We start from the raw sequence: 23,504 nt of genomic DNA on the forward strand, positions 1-23,504 counted from the left end.
ATCCTCGAAGAGTTCAGACTTCCAATTGAGAATTGAGAGTGGAGCTGGCTGGATTGATCCTTGGTCCAATTTGACAGCTGAGCTTCCCAGTGCCAGAGAAAAGAGAGAGAAAGCTTTGCCTTGCATTTCCGGGCACCTCTGCCAGGAATCAGTGTCCACCTACCCCTCATCTAACCCATGCAGAGTCCTGGGATCCGCTCTCCTGCAGTCCTCAACTACCCAGTGATCTCAGACTGTCTTCCCTCACTCTCAGAAGGAAGCGGGAGGCATGCAGCTGACTTGTCCAGTTCCTCCTCCTCCAATCTTACTCTGTATTTTTAATACTTCATTTTTGAAAAATCTTAGATTTTTTTAGATCTCTACAACACTAGCGCTCATGCAAAGTACCCTTGGCACTATGCCTGTATTCCTTAGAACACTAACCCACATCCAGATCCGTTGACTTTCCATGTTCTCTTCCTGAACTAGTGCCAAGAAATGTATGCCTCACAGACTACAACACTCATGGAAAACCTGTCTCCACCATCCCCTCCACCATATCCTTCCCGCTCCACAACTACAGCTGAAGTTGGTTACAGTACTCCAATGAATTACAATGTCCTTCGCTTACATTATCCTACTCTGTTGTACAAGTGACTGGTCACCTTAACCAGGTGGAAAATTCTGGTTCCCTACAGGGTGATTTTCAACGATGCAATGTACCAATAAAGATACTTTTAATTCCTCTGAATGCAAATGTGTAAAAATCAATAAGTGTAAATGAACACAAACAATTACTTGAAGGGTTTTATTTCATCTTCTAGTGAGGTTGTTGTTCTATGGGGATAATCATCATCACACAAATCCATTTTCAATTTCAAATTCGATCAGCATAAATGTATTAGACCTTAACAGAACTAACTATTAGGTGCTTAGTTATTAAATGAACAGAAGCATTCATAGAAGCAATGTTTAATTGCATGCATCATTTAGAAGCAGTGGCAAAAATTGCTTGGAAAGTGATTTTGTTGTCTTGTTTATTCTCCATTCGAACATCAGTGAATCCAGTGGCTCGCAGGGCCTCCATGTAGACCTTGGGTTTCCAGTTCTCATCAAGAAAAACGTTCAATAATGCTACCTTCTTGTTTGAAGAATGTCTGAGAGTTGTCACCATGAGACCACCTGCCGAAACACAATTTTTAACATTTATAATCACAATAAGTGTAACATATACAATAGTGGAAAGAATGACTTAGTGCCTTAGTTTCTTAGTTTTTTAATTAGTATTAATTTTAGGATTAAGACTGATTAAATAAATGTAACATTCACCACAGTGGGAAAAAATAACAAAAGTTTCTTTAGTGTCTTAGTTTCTGCTCATTTTATTTTATAGGGATCCGTTTCTTTCATATACCCCCAAAATATGAAAACTTCAGTCAGTTCTCCCCTTAGCTTTAACTGAGACTGAATGCATTGTGGACCTTAAGACCTGCCTTCTAACTCCCCTCTTTAAGCTCTGGAATCAGCTTTATTCCAGCACCAGAAAACAGCTGCCCTGTCTGACTGTTCAACCCATCTGGTTTCATCACCCTGTGGACTTCTGAGGCCACAGCCTCCATGTTGGTCCAGTAGTAGTAGCAGTTGCAGTGGTAGACCTTGTCCACACTGCTGTCAGGAAGGGGCATGCCCATGATGTTGCCATTGAAGAGAGTAACCTTTCCAGATTCAATCTCAGCCCTCATCCTTTCACTGGCCTTTTGGAACATGTAATCAGAATGGTCAACCTCAAACAGCTTCCCCTACCGCGTAGGAGAGGAGCAGCAGCCTGGAGCCCCAGCCCGAGCCCAAATCCCAACTCCAGCACCGTGTCATCTGGCTGAATCTCAACACACTTCACTGCATTTTCTTCCAGGACCCGGTGGTGCCATATGAAGAGCTTGGACAGTATCCATCCAGTTAGAGATTTAGCAGGTTTTCTAAGCTGTTGGTTGAGCTTTCTACTGAGCATTCCTGTAAAGGCTAAAGAAATGTACACATACATTGTGAATTGCCAAAAGTGTAATGGTTTTGGAATTTTTACAAGTAAGGATAATGTTACAGGTAAGTCTAGGATTGGAACTAATTTACACTGCCAAGGAAGCGATTTCTGTAAATATTTTAAAAGATCTCATTATCATCAGTTGACTACCTCATTGACCATCTGACTCTCCATGATTGTCTCTTGTATTTTTCCTATGCCATGTTTTCAAACACTCATTGTTTTTCTGGAGAGGTGTTTGAACAGAACAGATGGAAGTATTGTTCCTGTTGAACAGCACAGACAAGAAATCATTCAGGCTATAACTGAAGGAGAAATGTCTACTGATTAAATTGAATTTCTATTTTTAGTAAAATAGAATTAATCTTTGTTTCTGGAACTAGTCTATGGCAACCTGTAGAAGATTTTTTCCCCAAACTTTTTCCTCAGCAAAGTTCATTTTTTTCCCTGGTTTTGCTTTTCTTTAGGGAAAAAACCCAAACATACAACAGGTGAACACTAAAGCAGGTAAGCAGTCTGAAGTAACCTCAGTTTTAAACAGCCATAGAAAGGTGTAATATATCTAACATATTATTTTTCATAAATCAAGGTAAAAAATAATTATGTAAGAACAACCCATTGAAATACAGCTTTCTGATGCACTTTACTGATTGATTATCAAAGTGGCTGGATTGGTGTTATGGAGATTGAGCAGTTTCAGTTCCCTCAGGAAAGGAATCACTGGAGTTCCATTCACTAAAAATGAAACTTCTAAGCTTTGAAAATTGTGGCAATTCCAATTCATTACCAGTTTCACTTAAATTGAAATTATTCATGAATTTCATTTTAATTTGGAACTGACTCTGTAATACATCAGTAATATTAGAATAGCTTTTTATAGATAATATATATAGATAGATAGATAATTAAGCCATCTGGAATAAACCATTTTTAATTTTTCTGAAACAAACTGCTGAACCTTGCTAAACTTGTTTAAATGTATTAGTGTAAAAGCATAAGTCTGTATGCGACTATTGTTTATGTAACAAATACAAGGATGATCCTAAGATTTTTAAAAATTATTTTTCATCTATTGTAAATCTGATAGGTATTTTCATATTGCATTTTTGTGTTTTACTACCTCATTTTTGTAACATAAAAATGCAGAGAATTTTCTGTGTGAGGCTTTAATAATATAATTTATTAAACTGCATAACTGAAAAGACAAAACAGCAGTTTGAAAAATTACTTATAAAGGCATTGAAGCTACATTTCACTTGCTTTACCAAAGTTTCTCACACCCAGGCTGTACTGCAACATCATTAATGAGGACAACATGAACCTCATCCAGTCTTCATTTACCATTGTATAACCTCTACTCTTCTAGCTCTTGTCTGCATTTTTATTAACATTTTTCATTTCTTTCTGAGCTATTTTAGTCTTCTAAACACTATCACATTAACAAACTGCATTTCCAAGTTCTTAAAAAACATGTGTGCAATTATTCAAACACAAAATGTCACTTAAAAACACAAAACAGTTTTACCTACCTTATATTTGTTCAGCAATTGAAGTTAGAAACACCACTTTTTATTTTTGTTATATTCTGGTTTATGCTACTTGATTAAAAGGTAACTTTAAACTTGATTATCAGACTCTCAGCTCCTTTTATAAAGCCGCCCCTTAGCTCCAGGCAACTCAGACTTCTAAGTTCAAAATAAAACTACTGTAGCGTTTACAGGTTCTTTTCAGAACAAAGGACCAGTGGAGAAGAGATTAATAAACCGATTTTTCATATACAAACTAAGCGCTATCTTTATCCATGAACAACCGGAAGATCTACACGCACATACTGTATCTTTAAGGTGGTGATTATTTAACAACACGCTATACTCTTATAAGACTACACAGGGCACTAGAACTACTAGGACATTATTTACACAGGTAGGGTCAGCCGCTGGTCATCGTGCTGACCCTCAGACTCTCCCCGGCTACCACTCCCAGCATGCCCAGCGGTACTACGAGAGCCTAAGGGCGCTTCCTCCTCACCACCAGGCGAGGGCGTTACAGTACCAAAAGGGATTGTTGTGTATCTTAATAAAAAGCCGTTCTTATATTATTTTGACTGTTTTATTAACTACACAAATCCACCCTTACACCATATATTCCCGCCTTCTACTCTCTCGTTCTGTTTTCTCGTGACGTCTACTCACTATACTACATCCCTTCCTTTGTTGTTTTTAAAGTCCATAACTTTACCATACAATTGTAACAATTCTATATCAACTCACAGTAAACATTTATTAACTGTTTCAACTAAATGTATATAAAACCTTCCATTTCTATTCAACAAATTCAATTTTTTTAAAACTAATTCTATGCATACCAACTCAAATTTTAGTTCAATTTTTACTTACGTCACTTCTAAATATAACCTCATTTCTAGCAGTCTAAGCAACATCTACATAGATAACACAAACAAAATAGGGCAATTTAGCATTTGGAGAGCTATGCAAGTCCTATATTTTTAAATGTCTCTGTAATGAGCCGGTTTCCTGAAAACCCTGCCACTTCTGGTTGTTACTTCACTTCTGGGTAAAGTAACCGGCTCTCCTACGGATGTACTCTCCACTGTCTGAAGACTCTGCACTTCCTGCACATGAGAAAGTCCTGTATTCTCAGCATTTTCTGTTTTTGTAGATTCAAAATCAAGATCCAATGGAGGAGCGTGTCAAAGAGGTTTTACATTTCTCATTATTTTTGAGCCATCTTCCACGTTCACTTACTCAAAAGAGTTACAAGAGATGTTTCTCAATAACACATGGCGAGTGTCTTTGAACTTGGCATCCAATTTACCATTGTCTAGGCCAGCCACAAACATTTTCTTGAAAAGTTCTACTCCAATGAAGTTTCTTTGACTTCCTGTATCTATCACCTTTTTTATCTCTTGGCCATTTATTCGAACAGTTTCTTTACCTTCAGGGTCAATTGAATTAGCAAATTCACCTGAGTCTGAAGAAGGTTCTTGAACTGTTCGCAGTTTTGTCCCTTCCTCATTTGTATTAAGTTTCTTTTCCTGATGGGAACCGTCTTTCTTTCTAAACACTCGTGCATAATGTCCTGTTTTCTTACAGTGTAGACATTTTGCTGTTCGCGCTCCGCATTTATCTGCTTTGTGCGTTGTTAGTCCGCAACGGATTAGCTACTACAACACGTTACATACTGTATGTGTGGCTTGGATATATATCTGTAAGCAATATAATGGCTTCTGTTACATCTTGTCATGTATATCAGGTGTCATAGGTTGCGTGGATTAGGGGACAGCAGAATGAATGAAGGGTTTTGTGATCCTTTGCATCTTTAATGGAGAATTTGAAGAAATAAAAATCTACTGTACTCTTTTAGAAATAAACTTCTGAAAGTGTTATAGATTTGCCACATTTTAATACCATCTAGAATTAGTAAATTAACATTAATGCTCTAGTGGTTACACGGTATGTGTTTATAAACAGTTTAAAGTCAGAGGAAGAACACTGAAAATACTAAAATATTCCTTAATTTAGCTCAAACAATAGTGGGGTTATCAGCCATACACTACAAAACAGCCCCATAGAAAATTTTAAGTTGTTTATGCTTCTACACCTAGCAAACACTGAATGGTATTGTGTTGAAAGAGCATGGATTTTGGATATCTCCATGATTATTTGTAATACTATCAATAAAGCTACTTTTAATTCCCCTGAACATATGTACTGTAGATATACAGGAATCAATAAAAACAAACAAAAAATACTTGAAAAATGTTATTTCAATCTTTAAGTGAGATTACTGTACCATGATGATAATCAGCATCACACTAACTTTCAAATAGTAAGTTGTGATCAGCGTAAATGTACTGGAACTTAGCAGCATAAGTTGCTAGGTACTGTTGTCTTTTCCTGAACAAAGCTTTCAAAGAAGCAATGCTTATTAGAAGCATCATTTCGAAGCAGTGGCATAAATGGCTTGGAAAACTATTTTCTTGTCCTGCTTGTTCTCCATTCGAACATCAGAGAATCCAGTAGCTCGCAGGGCCTCCATGAAGACCTCGGGTTTCCAGTTATCATTTAGGAGAATGTTTGATGATGCTAACTTCATGATTGAGGAAAGTCTGAGAGTTGTCACCATGAGACCACCTGTCAAAACACATACAGAAAAATTGCAGATGGCACATTACAGAATTATTTTTAGGATTTACAATCATGAAATTAGTGTAACATTCACCTCAGAGGACAAAAATAACAAAGGATCCCTTTGTGGCTTGGTTTCTGCTCACTGTTTTTTTATAGAGATTAATTGTAGTAATATCCCTAAAAATATGAAAACATCAGTCAAGGAACACTGTGAGTTCAGCCACAGTCTTCTTAGGTTTTACTGAGTCTGAATACATTGGTTTCTTTAAAACTAGCTTTGTATCTCCACTTATAAGTTCTGGAATCAGCTTTTTTCCAGCACCAGAAAACAGCTGCCTTCACTTCAGCCCACCTGGTTTCATCACCCTGTGGATTTCTGAGGTTCCAGCCTTCAGGTCAGGCCAGAAATAGTAGCAATTGCAGTGGTAGACCTTGTCAACACAGCCGTCAGGCAGGGGCATGGCCATGATGTTGCCATTGAAGAGGGTAACCTTTCCAGATTCAATCTCAGCCCTCATCCTTTCACTGGCCTTTGTGAACATGTACTCAGAATAATCAACCCCAAACAGCTTTCCCCTAGGGCCTGTGAGGAGAGGAGCAGCTGCCTGGAGCCCCAGCCCGAGCCCAAAACCCAACTCCAGGACTGTGTCATCTGGCTGAATCTCAGCGAGCTTCACTGCATTTTCTTCCAGGACGCGGTTGTGCCATAAGAAGAACTTGGTCAGTAACCACCCAGTTAAGGATTTAACAGGTTTTCCAAGTTGTTGGTTGAGCTTTCTAGACAGCATTCCTGTAAAGAAGCAAAAGAAATGTACACATACATTGTGAATTACCAAATATCTAATGTTGATTTGAAATTGTTACAGTTAAGGACAATGTTAAGCATAAGAAGAATGGAACTTATTTACATTGTCCAGGAAATGATTTCTGTGAAGATTTTAAAACATCTTATCATCATTATAATCAGTCCCCATGTGCATATTGTGTCTTGATCATTTGCTGAATGTTGTTCAGTCCAGTACTGGATGACTGAGGCTACAGTATATACAGTAAATCCTTACAACCCAGTCTTCTACATCCTCCAGCAATTTTATTCATGATCATCCCTTCTTCATGATCAGTGTTTTCTTCTATCATGATACCAAACACTGCTCTCTTGATCAACCTGTCATTGTTTTTCTGGAGAGATGTTTTAACAGATTGAATTTTTTGTCACCATCTGTCATAATGTTCTTTTTTATTATTTCTGACTTATTTATTTGTTTTGTTGCCATGATGTTTAACACTCTCCTGTAACTTGTTTTTAAACGATTAAAACATTTTTTTTTTAAATATCACCATAGTAGACTAGCAAATACTAGTTTTTAAGTATCCCAGTTGTTGATAATCCTAGAAAGATCATCTAGACTTTAATTTACTTTGTCACATTCTGGGAATTATTTTCATTTTAAATCTTATTCTGTGAAAACACTTTAAGGTCTGGTTCAGAATTAGTTTCTCCAATACTGTCTTAAAGGGATATATTTGAATACAAATAGATGTAGAACATAAACAGTTGTGTGAACACTGTCTCACAAGCCTCATAGTTTTGCTACTAGATGGGGGATGTAGGATGTGACACCTGTTCCCAGCACAGTGAGATAGTAAAGTAATGAACAAGGCAGTAGACCTTAAAAGACAAAAAATACTTGAATGTATTAACAGAAACACACTACGTTTGGAAATATTATTTACAAGAACTGGGAGTTCCTGGTCCCAGCCATTTGCAGGACCAGAAAACCCTGAAAATGAGATACAAAAACAAAAGAAGAAAAGCTTCTTCATAAAATGAAATATCCTACTCAAGATAAAGTATCTCCTTAGATTAATGCTAAAATCTTTCTTCCTGTAAAAAGTAGTGCCTCAAAATTCAAATGAGATATTTTGTTTAATGGATACCTCAAAAGGAAAATAAATATTCACATAGCAACATAAGACAACAATCCCTTTCCTAAATCTGAAGATTATTTTTCAGTGCTCCAATGTCTTGGAAGATTTTGTGTAGTCTTGCTTGGAAAGAAGAGAATCTACTCACTGTACAGTTTCTTAATTGGCTGATAGATATAAAGTAAGTTCTCCTTACTTTTTCTATTCTGATGGAGACTATGGAGAGGCATTTTTCCAGTGTTGTCTCTTTATAACTGTACCATCCATAAACTGTTGCTTTACTGACCAGCCAGGAATGATCTTGTCATTTCTATAGATTTCTATACCTCCCTGACAACCTGACCTCTGGCCATTGTGGCTGAGTTGACAACACAAGGTAAGGGACAGCAGATTGTCTGCCTGTAAAAGTGAGATTATTTTTCAGCAGAGTCCTGCATAACATCTACCAATCCATTTTTTAACTGCATCTTCAGGATTGCGGGGCAGCCTTCTAACAAGCAGCAGGATAAAGTCAGGGAACACCTTGGACCAGACACCAGTCCATTACAGGGCAGATTGACCAAAACACAGACATGTACACACTCAAACCAGGGTCAATTTTCCAGGAAGCCAATTAACCTATCAGCCCCCATAACAGCAGGAGAGTTAAAGGCAGCACTTTGGTCCACGGAAAAAACTGCTAGGACCTGACTGGCTCCCAAAGGCGTTTTATACCAGCTTCTGGGACATCCTGGCAAAGGACGTGGTAGAGGTAGTACAACACATCTTTGAACAGGCCAGATGATAAGGAAGGGAGTAATCTCTCTTCTGTTCAAGGTGGGGGACGCATCCAACCTCAAAAACTGGAGACGCATCAGGATACTCTGCATGTATGTGCAGAAGCTGTCAAAACTCTTGCCCAAGACATTAAGGAAGGCTTGCATCGCATAATAACCAGTGAATGGACATGCAGGGTAGAGGGGCAATCCGTCAGCTGAAATCTACAGATCACACAAGACATCACTACCTGAGCAGGGGACAGTAACATACCCGTGATAGTGGTACGCCTGTACCAGGAGTAAGCTTTCGACGGAGTGAATCACAGCTACCTTTTCAGGGTGTTGAGACACTTTGGAGAGAGTTTTAGGCACCGGATAGAAGGATACTGTATTGATCCATTGATTACAGCTTCCCATTTAACACAATAGTTCCTACCAGACAAGTCAGGAAGCTTAATGACCTGGGCATCAATACTACTCTATGCAGGTGGATTATGGATTTTCTGAATGGCAGACCACAGATTGTGAGGGTCGAAGGAAATCTTTCTTCCACACTCACCATCAATATAGCCGCTTAGGGCTGTGTGCTTAGCCCCTGCTTTTTTTCTTGTTTACCCACGATTGTGTGGCCTGATACAGCTCCAATTCCATCTATAAATATGCTGATGACACTACCACCTTTGGCCGAAGCATTGATAATGATAAGACAGCTCACAGGGATGAGGTCAGGAGCCTGGTGGAGTAGTGCATTGACAACAATCTCTCCCTCAATGTCAGAAAAATCAAAGAGCCGTAGTGCAACTGTCACTGCCTGCAATAGCATCCAACGGCTGCTAGGTGTCACTCTATGATGCCTTTTTTTAACTAACAGATACCGGCTACTTTAATGCTAACAGATATTTGTATATTCCATGTTTGTTTTACTACCTCATTTATGTTCAGCAAGTGAAACATATACCCATACTGAGTTGCATAGAGAAGTTCCTGTGTGGCTTTAAGGATATAATTTAGTTAACTGTATTATTTAAAAATAATATGGAAGCTAATTAGTACCACGGAGTAAAAAATATTTATTGCATTTAAACAAGATAGTATTGCATTTAAACGTGTTTTTTTGCAGTTTCAGTGACAAGTACAGTACGTCTGTATGTATTCCGTTTAAGTGTTTACAGAGTAGGCAAAAACTATGTACCTATGTACAGTACATATTTCTGCAGTATCACATCAAGAACATACTTTTGGAAAGCTGTGTAATTTCTACTTGCTACAGAAACAGCAAAAACGACAATCATTTAACCTGGAAATGCCCACTGACAAGGTGTTGTATGTAATGTACTGTATACAAAGGCAGTACACGTGCTCCTTTAAAAAACAAATCCAAAAAGAGGAATGTGATGATATTCCTCTGTTGTTAAAGCCAATGCTACTTTGCATGGGACAATATAATTCCTTATTTAATACAAAATATCAATATGGTAGGCAAACTTGTTCACCAATTAACTATTTTGTTTATGCACAATACACTCTCATTTTGACGCAATAATTTTCACGTTTAAATGCAATACTATTTGAAACTTATTTTTTTTTCTTTGTGGTTAGTAAACTTCCATAAAAATCTTCAAGCCACGTTTCACTTGCTCTGTAGCAGTTGGGACCTACTGTAAGTTTCCAGGACCCAAGTTGTACTGCACCATAGGTATTCAGGAAAATATAACCCTTGATCTTCATCTACCACCACATCGTCTATTCTTGTTTTTGTCTGTATCTTACTTAATCTTGTTAATTTCTTTCTGTTTAAGTGTTCTAAGCACTGTTATCACGTTAACAAAATGTATTCCCAAGTTTTTAAAAGACACAACAGTGTCCGTGCAACAGTTCAAAATTATACTTCAGTTCAATACTTCAATTAAAATTTTAAAAGGGTATTTCACCTACCTTAAATTTGTTCAGAAATGAAAGTTGGAAACACCACCCTCTGTATTTTTTACATTCTGGTGACGTTATTTGATTAATTAGTAACTTTTAAGTCTAAAGTGACACATGAAGCAACATACCTTTATTACTTCTTTCTCAGAAACTCTTTCTGGCCATTTTGTAAAGTCATGCCTTGCTGCTAGATTAACAATTCAAAATACAATATCCCCAAAAGGGAATACCAAAGGAATTTCCAAGTGAGTTATATTTGATATTATATTTCTTAAAGTGAGCCTACATTCATTATTGTATGGGCTAGAAGGATGATTCCATGTTATGTTCATTTGTAGGAAAAGTTGTTCTATACCAGCATTTAAGCATAATCAGAGGTGAGTGGAAAACCAGTTTACATTTATTCTGCCAGAACAATTGTACACACAGCATAATTTAAATGCTGCCTTTTTAAACCTCACACAGTTCTTTTTTTCTCAAACACAGAAAGTCAAAAGGGTTGTACATAACATGAACAGAAAATATATATACAACTCATTTCCTAAACTAGGAATAAAGATGGACTATCTCAATTCCTGTCTTCAATCAAAGGGATCATTTTACAGATTAGAGATTGAATTGTTGAGCTGACCTTCTTTCACAATGTGGGTAACAGTATTTTTCTAAACCCCAACTGGCCAGGACTGCCTGACCACTCCCAAAGGTTCTACTTTTGGCTCTGATCTCTCTCCTCCTGAACCGATCTTGCTGGCTTGGTGAACCACTTGTCTTTGTGTCTTTAGGTTTAGCTGGCTGAATCAAAGGTGCAGCTGTCACATGCACACAATGCTGTGTTGGTCACATTTGGTGTGTTTCTACAAGAAATCAGAAATATATAGATACATTTTTGGACTATTACATGACCTTAAGCTGATTTTATTGCATGTTTCTTGTTCTGCACAAGTCTTTCTGCTAAGCCATTTGTGGCAGTATGGTATGCCACAGATGTGTTGTGCTGAATTCCATTCTTTAATTAATTTATAAAAACCATGAGCTCTCTTCTGGTATGATACCATACTGTGACACTGGAAGAGTAGTGTAGAGGATGAAACATAAGAGAAAAATATGGAGCAGCTAAAACCAGTGACTAAATTAAAGCTAACAGGCAATGTAGAGGAGCAATAGAAGTGTTTCAAACAGTCCTTTACCCTCTGCTTGACGGTAGCTGGAGCAAATGAAAAAGACAATGAAAAGAAAGTCGTACTGTTTATAACTGTCGCAGGGTCCATTTCAGTCCTTTCGTACTCCCAAAATAATGAGATATATGAAATATATGTTTTCAACAGCAGAGTATAGAGTGAAACAGAGTCAGTGGAAGCATTTATCATGCACTTGAAACTGAAACGTGTAACTTTGGGATGCAAGAGAAGGGAGACTGAGAGAAATATTTCTTAGTGAAACAGAGTTGATCCATGATAAAGCAATTCCGGTGTGCCAGGCCAAAAGAAGTGACACAAACCAAAGTCCGTGGATGGGAACTAGGCTAGTTCAGTTTTGTTTATTTATCATCTGCACACATGCAGTGAAATGTTTGTTTGCATCTGTTCTAATACAAAGACATTAAGGAGGCACCAAACATAAACACAGAACAGCAGCAGAAACAACTGCAAAATTAAAGGAAATACAACTTAACTACAAGTCAGCCAAGAATGTGCAAAAAAATCATCAGTATGAGTCATTTATAGAGGTATAATTCAATAGTCTGACAGCTTGGAGGATCTGTGAATCTGGAGGTACAGTATGTGCCTTTATGCTCTTACTGTATACCACCCACCAGATGAAAGTGGAGAAGAAAAACCAGGGTGATTGTTACCCTTAGCAACACTCCCAGCTGTAAAAATGTCCACAATAAAGGGAAGCTGTACTCCAATAATGGACTAGGTTGACCTGATCACCCCCTGAAATGCCTTTCAGTCAGACAATGGTTGCTGCCAAACCACAGTCAAATACCACACATGAGCACACTTTCATAAGCGCACCTGTAAAATGTAGTAAGAATAGTTGAAGATAGACCATTTTTTAACTGTCTGAGGAGATAAAAGTGCTTCCATGCCTCCTGGTCCCCACCCAGATTTCTGAAATAGACAACCATCTTTTTGGTTTTGTTGACATTGAGGGAGAGATTATTGCCAAGGCACCACTCCACCAGGTTCCTGACCTCATCCCTGTAGCTGTCTCATCCTTGATAGAAATACGCCCTACAATAGACCCAATGAGATGGTGTTTAAAATCAATTAAAGAGAAACATAAACAGAAAAAATGGGCAGAAATCTACAGAACAAAGTCCACAGTGATGCCAAGACCCTATCACCAGGAAACAGAAATGAACAGAAATGCACCAGGTGTAGCAGAGGTCACAGACCATGCCAATACCCAGCTTTCAGAAAGGACTGCAGAAACAGCAGTGGAGAAAATCACATTGAAAGAGTCTAGATGCCCATGAAAATATGCAGTGTCAATTTAGAAAGCTGCTCCAGCAACATGTTAGGGGACTTGTTTGTGGGAACAGCTGATTGGACTGCTATTTATACTTTGAATGGGACACACATCACACTCAAAATGGACACAGAGGCTCAAGTCAATACCAGAAACTGAACTGTCTTGGTTAGAGGTAAAAGCTACCATAAATAGAAAAGGTAAAGTAAAGAAAAAGTAAAGCACAGTCAGTGTGTAAGTACTGTTACTTAGTTTGTAAGTAACAGTACTTACACACTAAGGGATTTCTGCAATTTTTCCTGGAGGCTTCTTTGCACAGAACATCCTGTCAGGATACCAGGAGGGGATTTGTCAGGAGACAGCAGACAATGCTGTTTATAAAAAAATAAATTGGTTTATCTAATAATGTACATTATGATCACAAGATGACAACAGTCCATCTGATATGGACTGATCTGATCTGATCTGAAAAATATTGGTCTAATTTCCCATGGGTTAGCTACTACAACATATTACATACTGTATGTTTGCTAATGTTAGTTTGTGTAAATTTTGGTCTGTGGAGAGAGTGATATCACAAATCAGTTCACATACAGTAGTTGGTAATCCTTCATGTCCAGAATCCTTTAAATGAAGAATTGGATGTTATGATCTTTCTATGAAAGGACTTAGCTGTGTTGTCTGGTGTGTTTGGATAAAACAGTGAAGTAAAATCCTGTTTTAAAATTATTTGATCTGTTTCCTTTCTGTGTAGTATGTTTGGTAGTAATACCACTAACCTGTAGGACCTCTAGGGTCAAAACACTACATTATTTGTTGTGAGATCCCTTCAACATCATTTTGTTAAACTGTCATTTCAAATCAAGGTGATAAAGCTCCACTTTTCAAAAAAACATTCTTTTAAAACCTAATCAGGAATTAGCAGTCACATTTACTTTTTGAAAAAAGAAATATGATTGACTAAAATAAAGTTCTTATTTCAAAAGAAGAGCTTTTCTTCTGCTATTGCTATATCAAAGAGGTTAATGTTTTACAAACAGTATTTTGAAAATACCCAGTAAAAGTAGAATTGTATCAGCCAACTAAAATTATTCTGATGCAAAACAACAAAGTAGTAATAATAGTAATTTGTCAGGGGGTAGAGAGTGAACCACAGGATCCAACTGTTACAACTTGTCATATGTTGTATATCAGGTGTCGTAGGTTTCTGTGGATTCAGTGAACATCGGTATGAGTGATGGGATGGATATCATACTTTTCCAAAATATTATCTTTCATTTTAATGTCATCTTTGGCATCTGCAATCTCCATTTCCCTATAGGACATTTTGGCTTCTTTGCTGTTAAATCTGGGGTAAGGCGCAGCACCTTTATCACTTCCCTTCTTCTGGTGCAGAGATACGTAACAATCCTGTCTCCAGATAGCAGATGGTTTTCAGTCTCCTGAGCAATACTCTTTGAGGACATCAGCTCATTCACCACGACCTTCTGGAAAAACTGTATGTAAAATAAAAATCTGCTCTTTTAGAAATAAGCTTCTGGGGCTTAGCATGCATTCCTGTACAGTTGTTACTGTTTAATAGCATGCCACGTTGTTGTAGTACTTAGAATTCCTAAACTAACATCATTGTGCTGGTGGTTGTATGGCTCAAAGAAACAAGATGAACATTGGGTATACGAAAATGATTTTCAAAATAAAAAGGATATTAGAAATAGACTGTAAAGCCACACCCATGTTAAGTCATTGTATATTGCCTAGCAAACATGGAAAAGATGCAGTGGTTGTGGAATCAACAAGATAATGTAGAATGCTACATAAGGCTATCCACTGAACATGTGTAGATATGGAGGATGTGTAAAAAAATCACACGCAAATAAAAACAAAATTACTTGAAAGGTTTTATTTTAATCTTTTAGTGAGGATGCTATACCAAATGTGATCAGTGTAAATGTATAAATGTATAGCAGCATAATCTACTAGGTACCGTTGTCTTTCTCTGAGCACAGCTCTCATAGAAGCAATGCTTATTAGAAGCATCATTTAGAAGCCGTGGCAAAAATGGTTTGAAAAGCTATTTTCTTGTCTTTCTTATTCTCCATTGGAACATCAGAGAATCCAGTGGCTCGCAGGGCCTCCATGTAGACCTCAGGTTTCCAGTTCTCATCAAGAAAAACATTCAATAATGCTACCTTCTTGTTTGTAGAGAGTCTGAGAGTTGTCACCATGAGACCACCTGCCAAAACACAATTTTTAAAATTTATAATCACAATAAGTGTAACATATACAATAGTGGAAAAAAATGACTTAGTGCCTTAGTTTCTACTCACTTTATTTTATAGGGATCCATTTTATTATCCCTATAAAAAGTGAAAACTTCAGCCAAATCTTATCTTAGTTCTAAGAGACTAAAACTGGGATCCTTAAAGGCAGCTTTCTAACTCCTCTCTTTAAGCCCTGAAATCAGCTTCATTCCAGCACCATAAAAACAGCTGCTTTGTCAGGCCCTTCAGCCCACCTGGTTTCATCACCCTGTGGACTTCTGAGGTTCCAGCCTTCAGATCAGGCCAGTAGTAGTAGCAGTTGCAATGGTAGACCTTGTCCACACTGCTGTCAGGCAGGGGCATGGCCATGATGTTGCCATTGAAGAGAGTAACCTTTCCAGATTCAATCTCAGCCCTCATCCTTTCACTGGCCTTTTTGAACATGTACTCAGAATGATCAACCCCAAACAGCTTTCCCCTAGAGCCTGTGAGGAGAGGAGCAGCTGCCTGGAGCCCCAGCCCGAGCCCAAAACCCAACTCCAGCACCATGTCATCTGGCTGAATCTCAACAAGCTTCACTGCATTTTCTTCCAGGACCCGGTTGTGCCATACGAAGAACTTGGACAGTATCCATCCTGTTAGAGATTTAACAGGTCTGGCAAGCTGTTGGTTGAGTTTTCTAGTCAGCATTCCTGTAAAGAAACAGAAAATGTACACATACATTGTTAATTACCAAATGCGTAATGGATTTTAAATATTTACACTTACAGATAAACTCATGTACATTGTTAAGGAAACTATTTCTGTAAATATTAAAACATTTCTCATCATCATCTGTCTCCATGGGCACACTGCCTATCGGTGTAGATCATTTGGTTTACTAGTCTTTCCAATGTTGTTCAGTCCAGTACTGGATGACTAAGGCTTTGTAGTTCCTTCTAATTCCAGTCTTCTGTATCACTTGCCAACTCTTTATGACATTCCCTTGTGCTTTCCTCTATCGCGATTTCAAAAACTACTTATTTTATTAGCCTGTCATTGTTTTTCTGGAGAGATGTTCAAACAGATGGAATTTTCTGTCACTGTCCGTCATCATGTTCTTTCTACTCTCATCTTCTTTCTCATCACAGCATTTGTTCTGTTGCCATGTTGTTTAACTCTCTGTGTAACACTTCATTCAAAAGTTTCATTAAATATTAATATAGTAAACAGCATGGAAATACCAGTTGTTAAGTAATCCAGTCTATAAAGATCACCTAGACCTTGATTTGTGAATCATACTTTTGAATTTATTTTAATTTTTTGTCATTTTAGAATAATAATTCCTTACATTGATATAGCAGGGGGACAGCCATCCACCACTACCAATGTGCAGCATCCACCAGGAAGATGCAATGGCAGCCAAAGTGCGCCAGTATGCTCCCCACACATCAGATATCAGTGGGGAGGAGAATAGTAGTGAAACCAATTCATAGATGGGGACTATTAGGAGGCCATGATTGTGAAAGGTCAGGGTTTAAAACCCTGTCCCGTGATCATTTGGAATCCACTATTTAAAAGCCTGGTCAGAATTAGTTTATAATACATCATATACTATAGTTTATATATTATACTATAGTTTATATATCATATACTATAGTTTCTCCTCCAGCCCTTACTTCTAAGGAGGAAGCTGGAGGAGATGCAAGTCGATGCCTCCACGACCTCGTGGATCACTGACTACCTGACGGGCAGACCACAGTCTGTGAGACTTCAGAACTGCGTGTCTGAACTGGTAGTGAGTAACACAGGGGCACCTCAAGGGACAGTTCTTTCTCCATTCCTCTTCACCCTCTATACTTTGGACTTTAAGTACAACTCAAAGTCATGCCACCTGCAAAAGTTCTCAGATGACTCTGCAATTGTGGGATGTATCAAGGGTGAGCAGGAGGAGGAGTACAGAGGACTGGTCAGCAGCTTTGTGGAGTGGTGTGGGGTGAACCACTTGGAACTGAATGTTACAAAGACAAAGGAACTGGTGGTAGATTTCAGGAGGAAAAAGGTCAAACCTACTCCTGTCTACATCCATGGGAGTGGCGTGGAGATGGTGGACTCGTACAAGTACCTGGGAGTGCACATCGACGATAGACTGGAATGGTCTAAGAACATCGAGGCCATCTATAAGAACGGACAGAGCCGACTTTACTTCTTGAGGAGGCTCAGGTCCTCTAATGTGTGTAGTAAGATGCTACACATGTTTTATCAGTCGGTGGTAGCGAGTGACATTTTCTACGCAGTGGTGTGCTGGGGCTCTGGGATTAGAACAGTAGATTCCAAAAGGCTGAACAAGCTCATCAGGAGAGCAAGCTCTGTCATTGGGTCTGACCTGGACCCCTTGGAGGTAGTGGCTGAGAGGAGAATGATGTCCAAACTAGAGGCCATCATGGACAACTTCTCCCATCCCCTCTATGACAGGCTTGCAGGAATGAAGAGCACGTTCAGCAATAGACTGATTCATCCACGGTGCGACAGGGAGCGCTACAGGAGGTCATTCTTGCCGTCTGCCATAAAACTGTACAACGCATCTACCTTGCTTCTTGGCAGAGGCAAGATTGACAGTGACCTGTTTCTGGACTAAACGCATATACACATCTACTGCTACATCTGTTCTCTTTCTTTTTCTTTTTTCCGTTTACAACCACTTTTGTGCAATATATGCCAGGGACCTGTGCAATACATTTATATTTATATTTATATCTATGGTTACATCTATATTTACATTCATACGTGTGATACGATTTTCTGTGTACTGTTCTGTTCTAGTTTGCTCTTGTGTGTCCGGACTGTGAGTAACTCTTGTATTGTATTGTATTGTATGTATTGTACTATTATTATATAATTCGTTACACTGTGGCTGTGTTGTGTGTGTTAAGCTGCTGTTGCACTGCAATTTCCCTCACAGGATCAATAAAGTATCTATCTTATACTTTATATACTGTATAGCCTTGTGGTATTTTTTATGAGTGGGGAATGTAAGCAAATAAAATAAATGCTACACTTCAGAGAGAAAATCATGTCCTGACACCAGCTTGCCTTGCTCCCCAATTGTAATTGCACATAGTTTCTGTTCCCATCACAGCAAGACAGTCAAATAATGAACAAGGCAGCAGACTTGAAATGACAAACACATATTTACAAGTATAAACAGAAAAAACACAGTACCTAGACCTAGTCTTTCACAGAACCAGAACACCTGCAAATAGGGGTTTTCCAGTTCTGTAAAACTACAAACTAAAGAAAAAATACAAACAAGGAAAAAATGTTTATAATCTAAAACAGCCTACTCAGGATGAAATATCCACCTAGAAAGATGTTACCACAAAGGGGAAATAAATATTCACATAATGACATAAGACAACAGTCCCTTTCCTAAATCCAAATATAATTTTTCAGTGTTCAAATTAACTGGAAGATTTTTTGAAGTCTTACTTGTAAAGGAGGGAGTTCACTCGCTGTGCAATTTTTTTAGTTGACTGGAGAACGAAAAGGGAGAATTGTTTATACTGTGTTGTTACTCTACTACTGTATGATCCTGAAAAGATTTGTTTTAGTGACCAGGCAAGAATAATCTGGTCATGTTTTACTGATTTCTAAAGCTTCCTGGCAACTCTGGCTATTGTATCTGCCTCATCTGACAAGAGAAGGTAAGGGACAGCACATTGTCATGCCTTAAAAATAAAAGATTGATTCTTACTTTAACCCATAGAGGTAAATTCTTTTACAGCAGTGTCCAACACAATAAAAAACAAACACCACCAACAGAGTTCAGGACAACAGTGTTTCAGAAGAGAAGACAATTATTTTACATTTTTCAAGAATGAGATTGCAGAGGGGATGAAAGATTCTTAAGTCTGTTTCCATTACTCCTAGAGACATAAAGGCTTGTCCGAGATGGAGGAAAGTGCAAATTCACAGTGGAGGGGGTGTAACACACATTCTATAATGCAGTCAGAGTACTCTAGAACTCTTGCTTTGTAGAAGGCATTTACAGTAGATCGGATTTACTCCCATAATTTTGTTGGTTATCTTCATTATTTTTAGTTACTAAAGTGCCAAATATAGGACAGGAAGTTCTTTCAATAAATGATTTGTAGAAAAGTGTTCAAATAGGCCTGCCTACCTTAAAAAAACTAAGTTTACCAAAAAAGAGCATTTGTTGGTCTTTTTTGTAAGTGGTCTCTCAACATGTAGTAAATGTTGTAATAAATGCATTTGTGTGATCCACTGAAGGAATAAAAAATAACAGTTTCCTGGCTATGTTTTCTGTTATGTTTTTTGTAATAGCCTCTGGTTGATGTGACAGACTGTGCTACAGATATTTTGGATCAAATGATTTAAGGTCTGTTTTTCTGCAGAAGCCTGTAAAACTGACTGTTCTTGTTAAGATACCAAGTCTAAAGTCAAGTCAGTCTAAAACTGTTTGAGTTAGTAACATGTAAGAATGATGATGTACACATATACAGTATGTGATTGGGGCTTCTGGTTTTTAGAAACATGGGGCTTTGTACTTCGAAACCAGTGTGGCTTTCGTTATTAATAAAGAAATGTTTTCAACTCGTCAAAGCAACTTTTTTAAGGAGTCTAAAAATTTGGTGCTAAAACCCAGAATCCAGAATCTGCAAAAGGGATATTCCTGACTGTAGCCGACATATAATGTAGGGGAAATCTCCTTAATTGGATATAGGAAGGAGCGTTCTCCCTTCTAAATCGGAGACACTCAATCTGCTAGGTCCCTTTTAGAAAAATAAGAAATATTTTGACCTATTTGGAAAAAAAGGTTTTGGGGACAGACTTTGTCTCTCACACATAGTGTCTAAGTCTTTCTTGGGGTTTCGGCTCTGGGGAATGTGAATTACTGAGCACAGAAGAGAGAGACTGCAGGTACAGTACGTGGCAGAAAAAAGAAAAGTGTAGTCACTGACATCCTCTATAAGGTCAAGATTATTTATGGTGTGTTAGAGGGTTGCTGCATTTTCCTAAAATCAATATTTCCTAAAATGAGTTAATTTGTTTGCAAACTTTAAAAAGACACCTGTGCCTTTGGGCTTACAATCAGTGTGCGAAATGTACAACAGGGAGAACAGCTTTCCAGTGCATATTATAACTACCAAATACTTTGCATTTCTCTCTAACGACCTTGCAATCAACCATCCTTATATTCTTAAAAATAGCACAAAAAAGAAATAACTATAGCTGAGGACTGTTCATTGTTTAAATGTAGTTTCTCTTTTCAGTAAAAACTGAATTGCTCTTTGCTCCTAGAATAGGTTTGTGGTGATCTGTTTTGCATAAGGAAGACGTTTTCCCAAGCATTTTTACTAGCAAAGCTGCTTTTCTTTCCCTGGTTTTGTATCTCCTTTGGGGAAATCCAAATATAAACAGGTGAGCACTAAACAGGTATGTTTTCTGAAGTACCCACAGTTTTAAACAGTCATAACAAGATGCTAAAAATCCAACATCATTATTTTACAATGGTCAATGCAAAAACTAATCTAATCACGTAAAAGCAACCCATTGAAATACAGCTGTCCCTTCATACACCATTTAATTATCAAAGTGACTGAACTGGTGCTATGGAAAATAAGCAGTTTCAATTAATTCAGAACAAAAATTAACTGTTTTTCATTCACAAAAATGTAACTAAGTTTTGACCTTCTTCTCAATTCCAGTTTGTTACCAGTTTCACTCAAATTTGAACTAATTAATTATTTTTAATTTAATTTGGAATTGGCACCAACTATGCATTATATTGTAACAGTTTTATGCACACAATTGAGCCATCTGTAATAATACATTTTTCATTTTAACAGCACTCTGAAAACAAACTGTTGAAACTTTATAAGTAGTGAACCTGTTCACACTTGTGACGGAGAAGTAGCTCCTAAAATTTAGTGTTAAATAATGAATATTAAATAACATGTAATTGTGTAAAATGTGTTTTAACGTTACTATTTTGTGTAGCAAATATGAGGACAATCCTATGATGTTGATAAGTTTTAAGCTTTTGTAAAGCTGATTGATACTTTCATGCCGCGTTTTTGTCTTACCTCCCCGTTTGTGTTTGGGTGGTGCAACATTAACAATACCGAGAAGTTTCTGTGTGGGGCTGTATTTGGTAAACTGCATACCTTAATTAATTTAAAAAACACAACTTTTTGAAAAACTATATATACAAATGTTCAAGCTGCATTACACATGTTCTATAACAGTTAGGACCTAAGGTTCTTAGACCGAAGCTGTTCTGCACCATCGCCAATCATGAGACCATGACCCACCCAGCTCTTCGTTTAATCCCGCACCTCTTTTACTGTAGCTTTTGTTTGTAAATTTCTTTTTTTAAGCTATTTAATTTCCCTAAACACTATTACTTTAAGATCTTTAAAACATATACAGTACAATATGTGCAATGATTCAAACACAGTGTCACTGAAAAACTCAAAACTGTTTTACTTACCGTATATTTTTTCAGCAAGCTGGAAACGCCGCTTTCTGAATTTCTATTATGTTCTGGAGACGCTGCTTGATTAACATAAATAAAATTCTCATGAGAAATGAGACAACACCGCGTGGAACATACCTTTACCACTTCAAGCTCTTTCTGTACCTTTCATGCCCTCTGCAGCCAGAGGGTGCTCCTACTCTGTCCTGTCCTGCTTTGCTGTCCTTCCGGTTTCCCTCTTTCCTTGGTCTATACATTGCCGGGTCTCTTATTCTGCATCGTTCGGCATTGACGTTCGGATGTCCTGAGTCCCGCCTAGCACCAGGTCGCCCCACGTCCGCTACCTGAGGGCATATTATTCTATACGGCACTCCAGAACTCTTTGCACTGACGAGCCCGGGCTAACTCCCCGTTCCGCCGCCTCGCATAGGGTCTTTTTTCGTGCTCCTGCCTATCCACGGTTCGTCCCTTCCGACATCCTTGACACCCAGTCCTTTGCCTCAACGTGGTCTTCTGTGATCAAAATAAAAGTGCCAAACTAATGGCACAAAAAGGGTTACCAACCTAATGCCCAAGCGATTTATATCTGATAATGCATTTAGTGAGTTAACATGTATTAATGCATGGGCTAGAACGATTAATACATGTAATTAAACTTTTAAAGGAGCAATAGTCAATAAATATGTTATTATTGATGTTTAAATAAGGCTTACTGTTTTTTTTATTCATATTGGTCGTGAAACAGCATGAAAGTAAGGTATTTAGTTTAAAAAACACTATCTACAAAGCCTCTAACTTTTCAGAACTTTTGGTCTTCCATAGTTTTCCTCATTCGCGGTGAAATAGATCTTTTTTACCAAATGTTGCTTCTTCCCAGAATATGCATTTTAATGTACAGTATCTAAACATATATCAATGATGTTTTAAACATATATCAATTTGAATTTATCTGGAAATTACATTTGTCAGTTTTTCTGTTTTAATAATTTGTATTTTTAAGTTAAATTCAAAGAACAGACTTTGTGGGTGTTTGTTCCCTACTGTATATCAGATATCATGTTCCTAAGTACAGTATGTGTAGTTATTACATTTTGTCCACACATAATATCTGTATTTTTGTGTTTGTACATTGGTGATAAATAAGCCTACAATATATGTAATTGAATGAATGGTATCATTCAGAGAGTTGCTATTTCTCTTTACAGAAGAGATGATTCAGATGCATATATTTAATGCCAACAGAGCAAGGGGTTAACCTCTTAAAGATTTAATCCTGGGTAAAGCTTCTGCCTTATGAGTGAAATGAAAAAGCAAAGAAATGAAAAAAACTGCATTTTTAAAAGAAAGAGTGTTTTGCCCTCATCAATATTTAAAAATTAGAGTGTGTTCCAGCAATGAAAAACAAGTCAGTTCACTCTATATAGCAGGTTAACTCATGATAATGATAGGGTCTAAAGTGGCTACTCAGGTTAATTCAGATACACATAGGTTAGATAAGAGAATGTTGTTAAA

At 37.7% G+C, this 23,504-nt stretch overlaps 2 protein-coding genes and 1 pseudogene across 3 annotated transcripts; all 3 read right to left on the reverse strand.

The window, feature by feature from the left end:
• Positions 1-773: 773 nt before the first annotated feature.
• LOC102688435 (uncharacterized methyltransferase YdaC-like) lies at positions 774-4,098 on the reverse strand (annotated as a pseudogene).
• A 1,328-nt stretch (positions 4,099-5,426) lies between these two features.
• Positions 5,427-10,838, reverse strand: LOC102688641 (arsenite methyltransferase-like). Its single transcript, XM_006628378.3, has 3 exons — positions 10,788-10,838; positions 6,521-6,958; positions 5,427-6,171 (listed from the first exon to the last, which is right to left on the reverse strand). Exons 2-3 carry the CDS (start codon positions 6,954-6,956, stop codon positions 5,975-5,977), a joined length of 633 nt encoding a protein of 210 aa, XP_006628441.1. The 5' UTR covers positions 6,957-6,958; positions 10,788-10,838; the 3' UTR covers positions 5,427-5,974.
• A 4,317-nt stretch (positions 10,839-15,155) lies between these two features.
• On the reverse strand, positions 15,156-22,212 carry LOC102688847 (uncharacterized methyltransferase YdaC-like). 2 transcript variants are annotated; one of them, XM_069189767.1, is made up of 3 exons: positions 22,131-22,212; positions 15,769-16,206; positions 15,156-15,486 (listed from the first exon to the last, which is right to left on the reverse strand). In XM_069189767.1, exons 2-3 carry the CDS (start codon positions 16,202-16,204, stop codon positions 15,290-15,292), a joined length of 633 nt encoding a protein of 210 aa, XP_069045868.1. In that variant the 5' UTR covers positions 16,205-16,206; positions 22,131-22,212; the 3' UTR covers positions 15,156-15,289. The 2 variants fall into 2 exon arrangements, with proteins under 2 accessions (XP_069045868.1, XP_069045867.1); XM_069189766.1 differs by lacking the exon at positions 22,131-22,212 and adding an exon at positions 22,008-22,124.
• Positions 22,213-23,504: the final 1,292 nt, after the last annotated feature.

Source organism: Lepisosteus oculatus, chromosome 5 (assembly GCF_040954835.1).
Source record: "Lepisosteus oculatus isolate fLepOcu1 chromosome 5, fLepOcu1.hap2, whole genome shotgun sequence".
NCBI lineage: Eukaryota > Metazoa > Chordata > Actinopteri > Semionotiformes > Lepisosteidae > Lepisosteus > Lepisosteus oculatus.

What these genes read in the sequence shown, in the direction of transcription:
- LOC102688641 (XM_006628378.3), bottom strand. Translation starts at nt 6,956, where the DNA reads ATGCTGTCTAGAAAGCTCAACCAACAACTTGGAAAACCTGTTAAATCC. An exon ending in CCACAGGGTGATGAAACCAG is followed by an intron (nt 6,172 to 6,520) that starts GTGGGCTGAAGT and finishes GTGTTTTGACAG; the next exon opens with GTGGTCTCATGGTGACAACT.
- LOC102688847 (XM_069189767.1), bottom strand. Translation starts at nt 16,204, where the DNA reads ATGCTGACTAGAAAACTCAACCAACAGCTTGCCAGACCTGTTAAATCT. An exon ending in CCACAGGGTGATGAAACCAG is followed by an intron (nt 15,487 to 15,768) that starts GTGGGCTGAAGG and finishes GTGTTTTGGCAG; the next exon opens with GTGGTCTCATGGTGACAACT.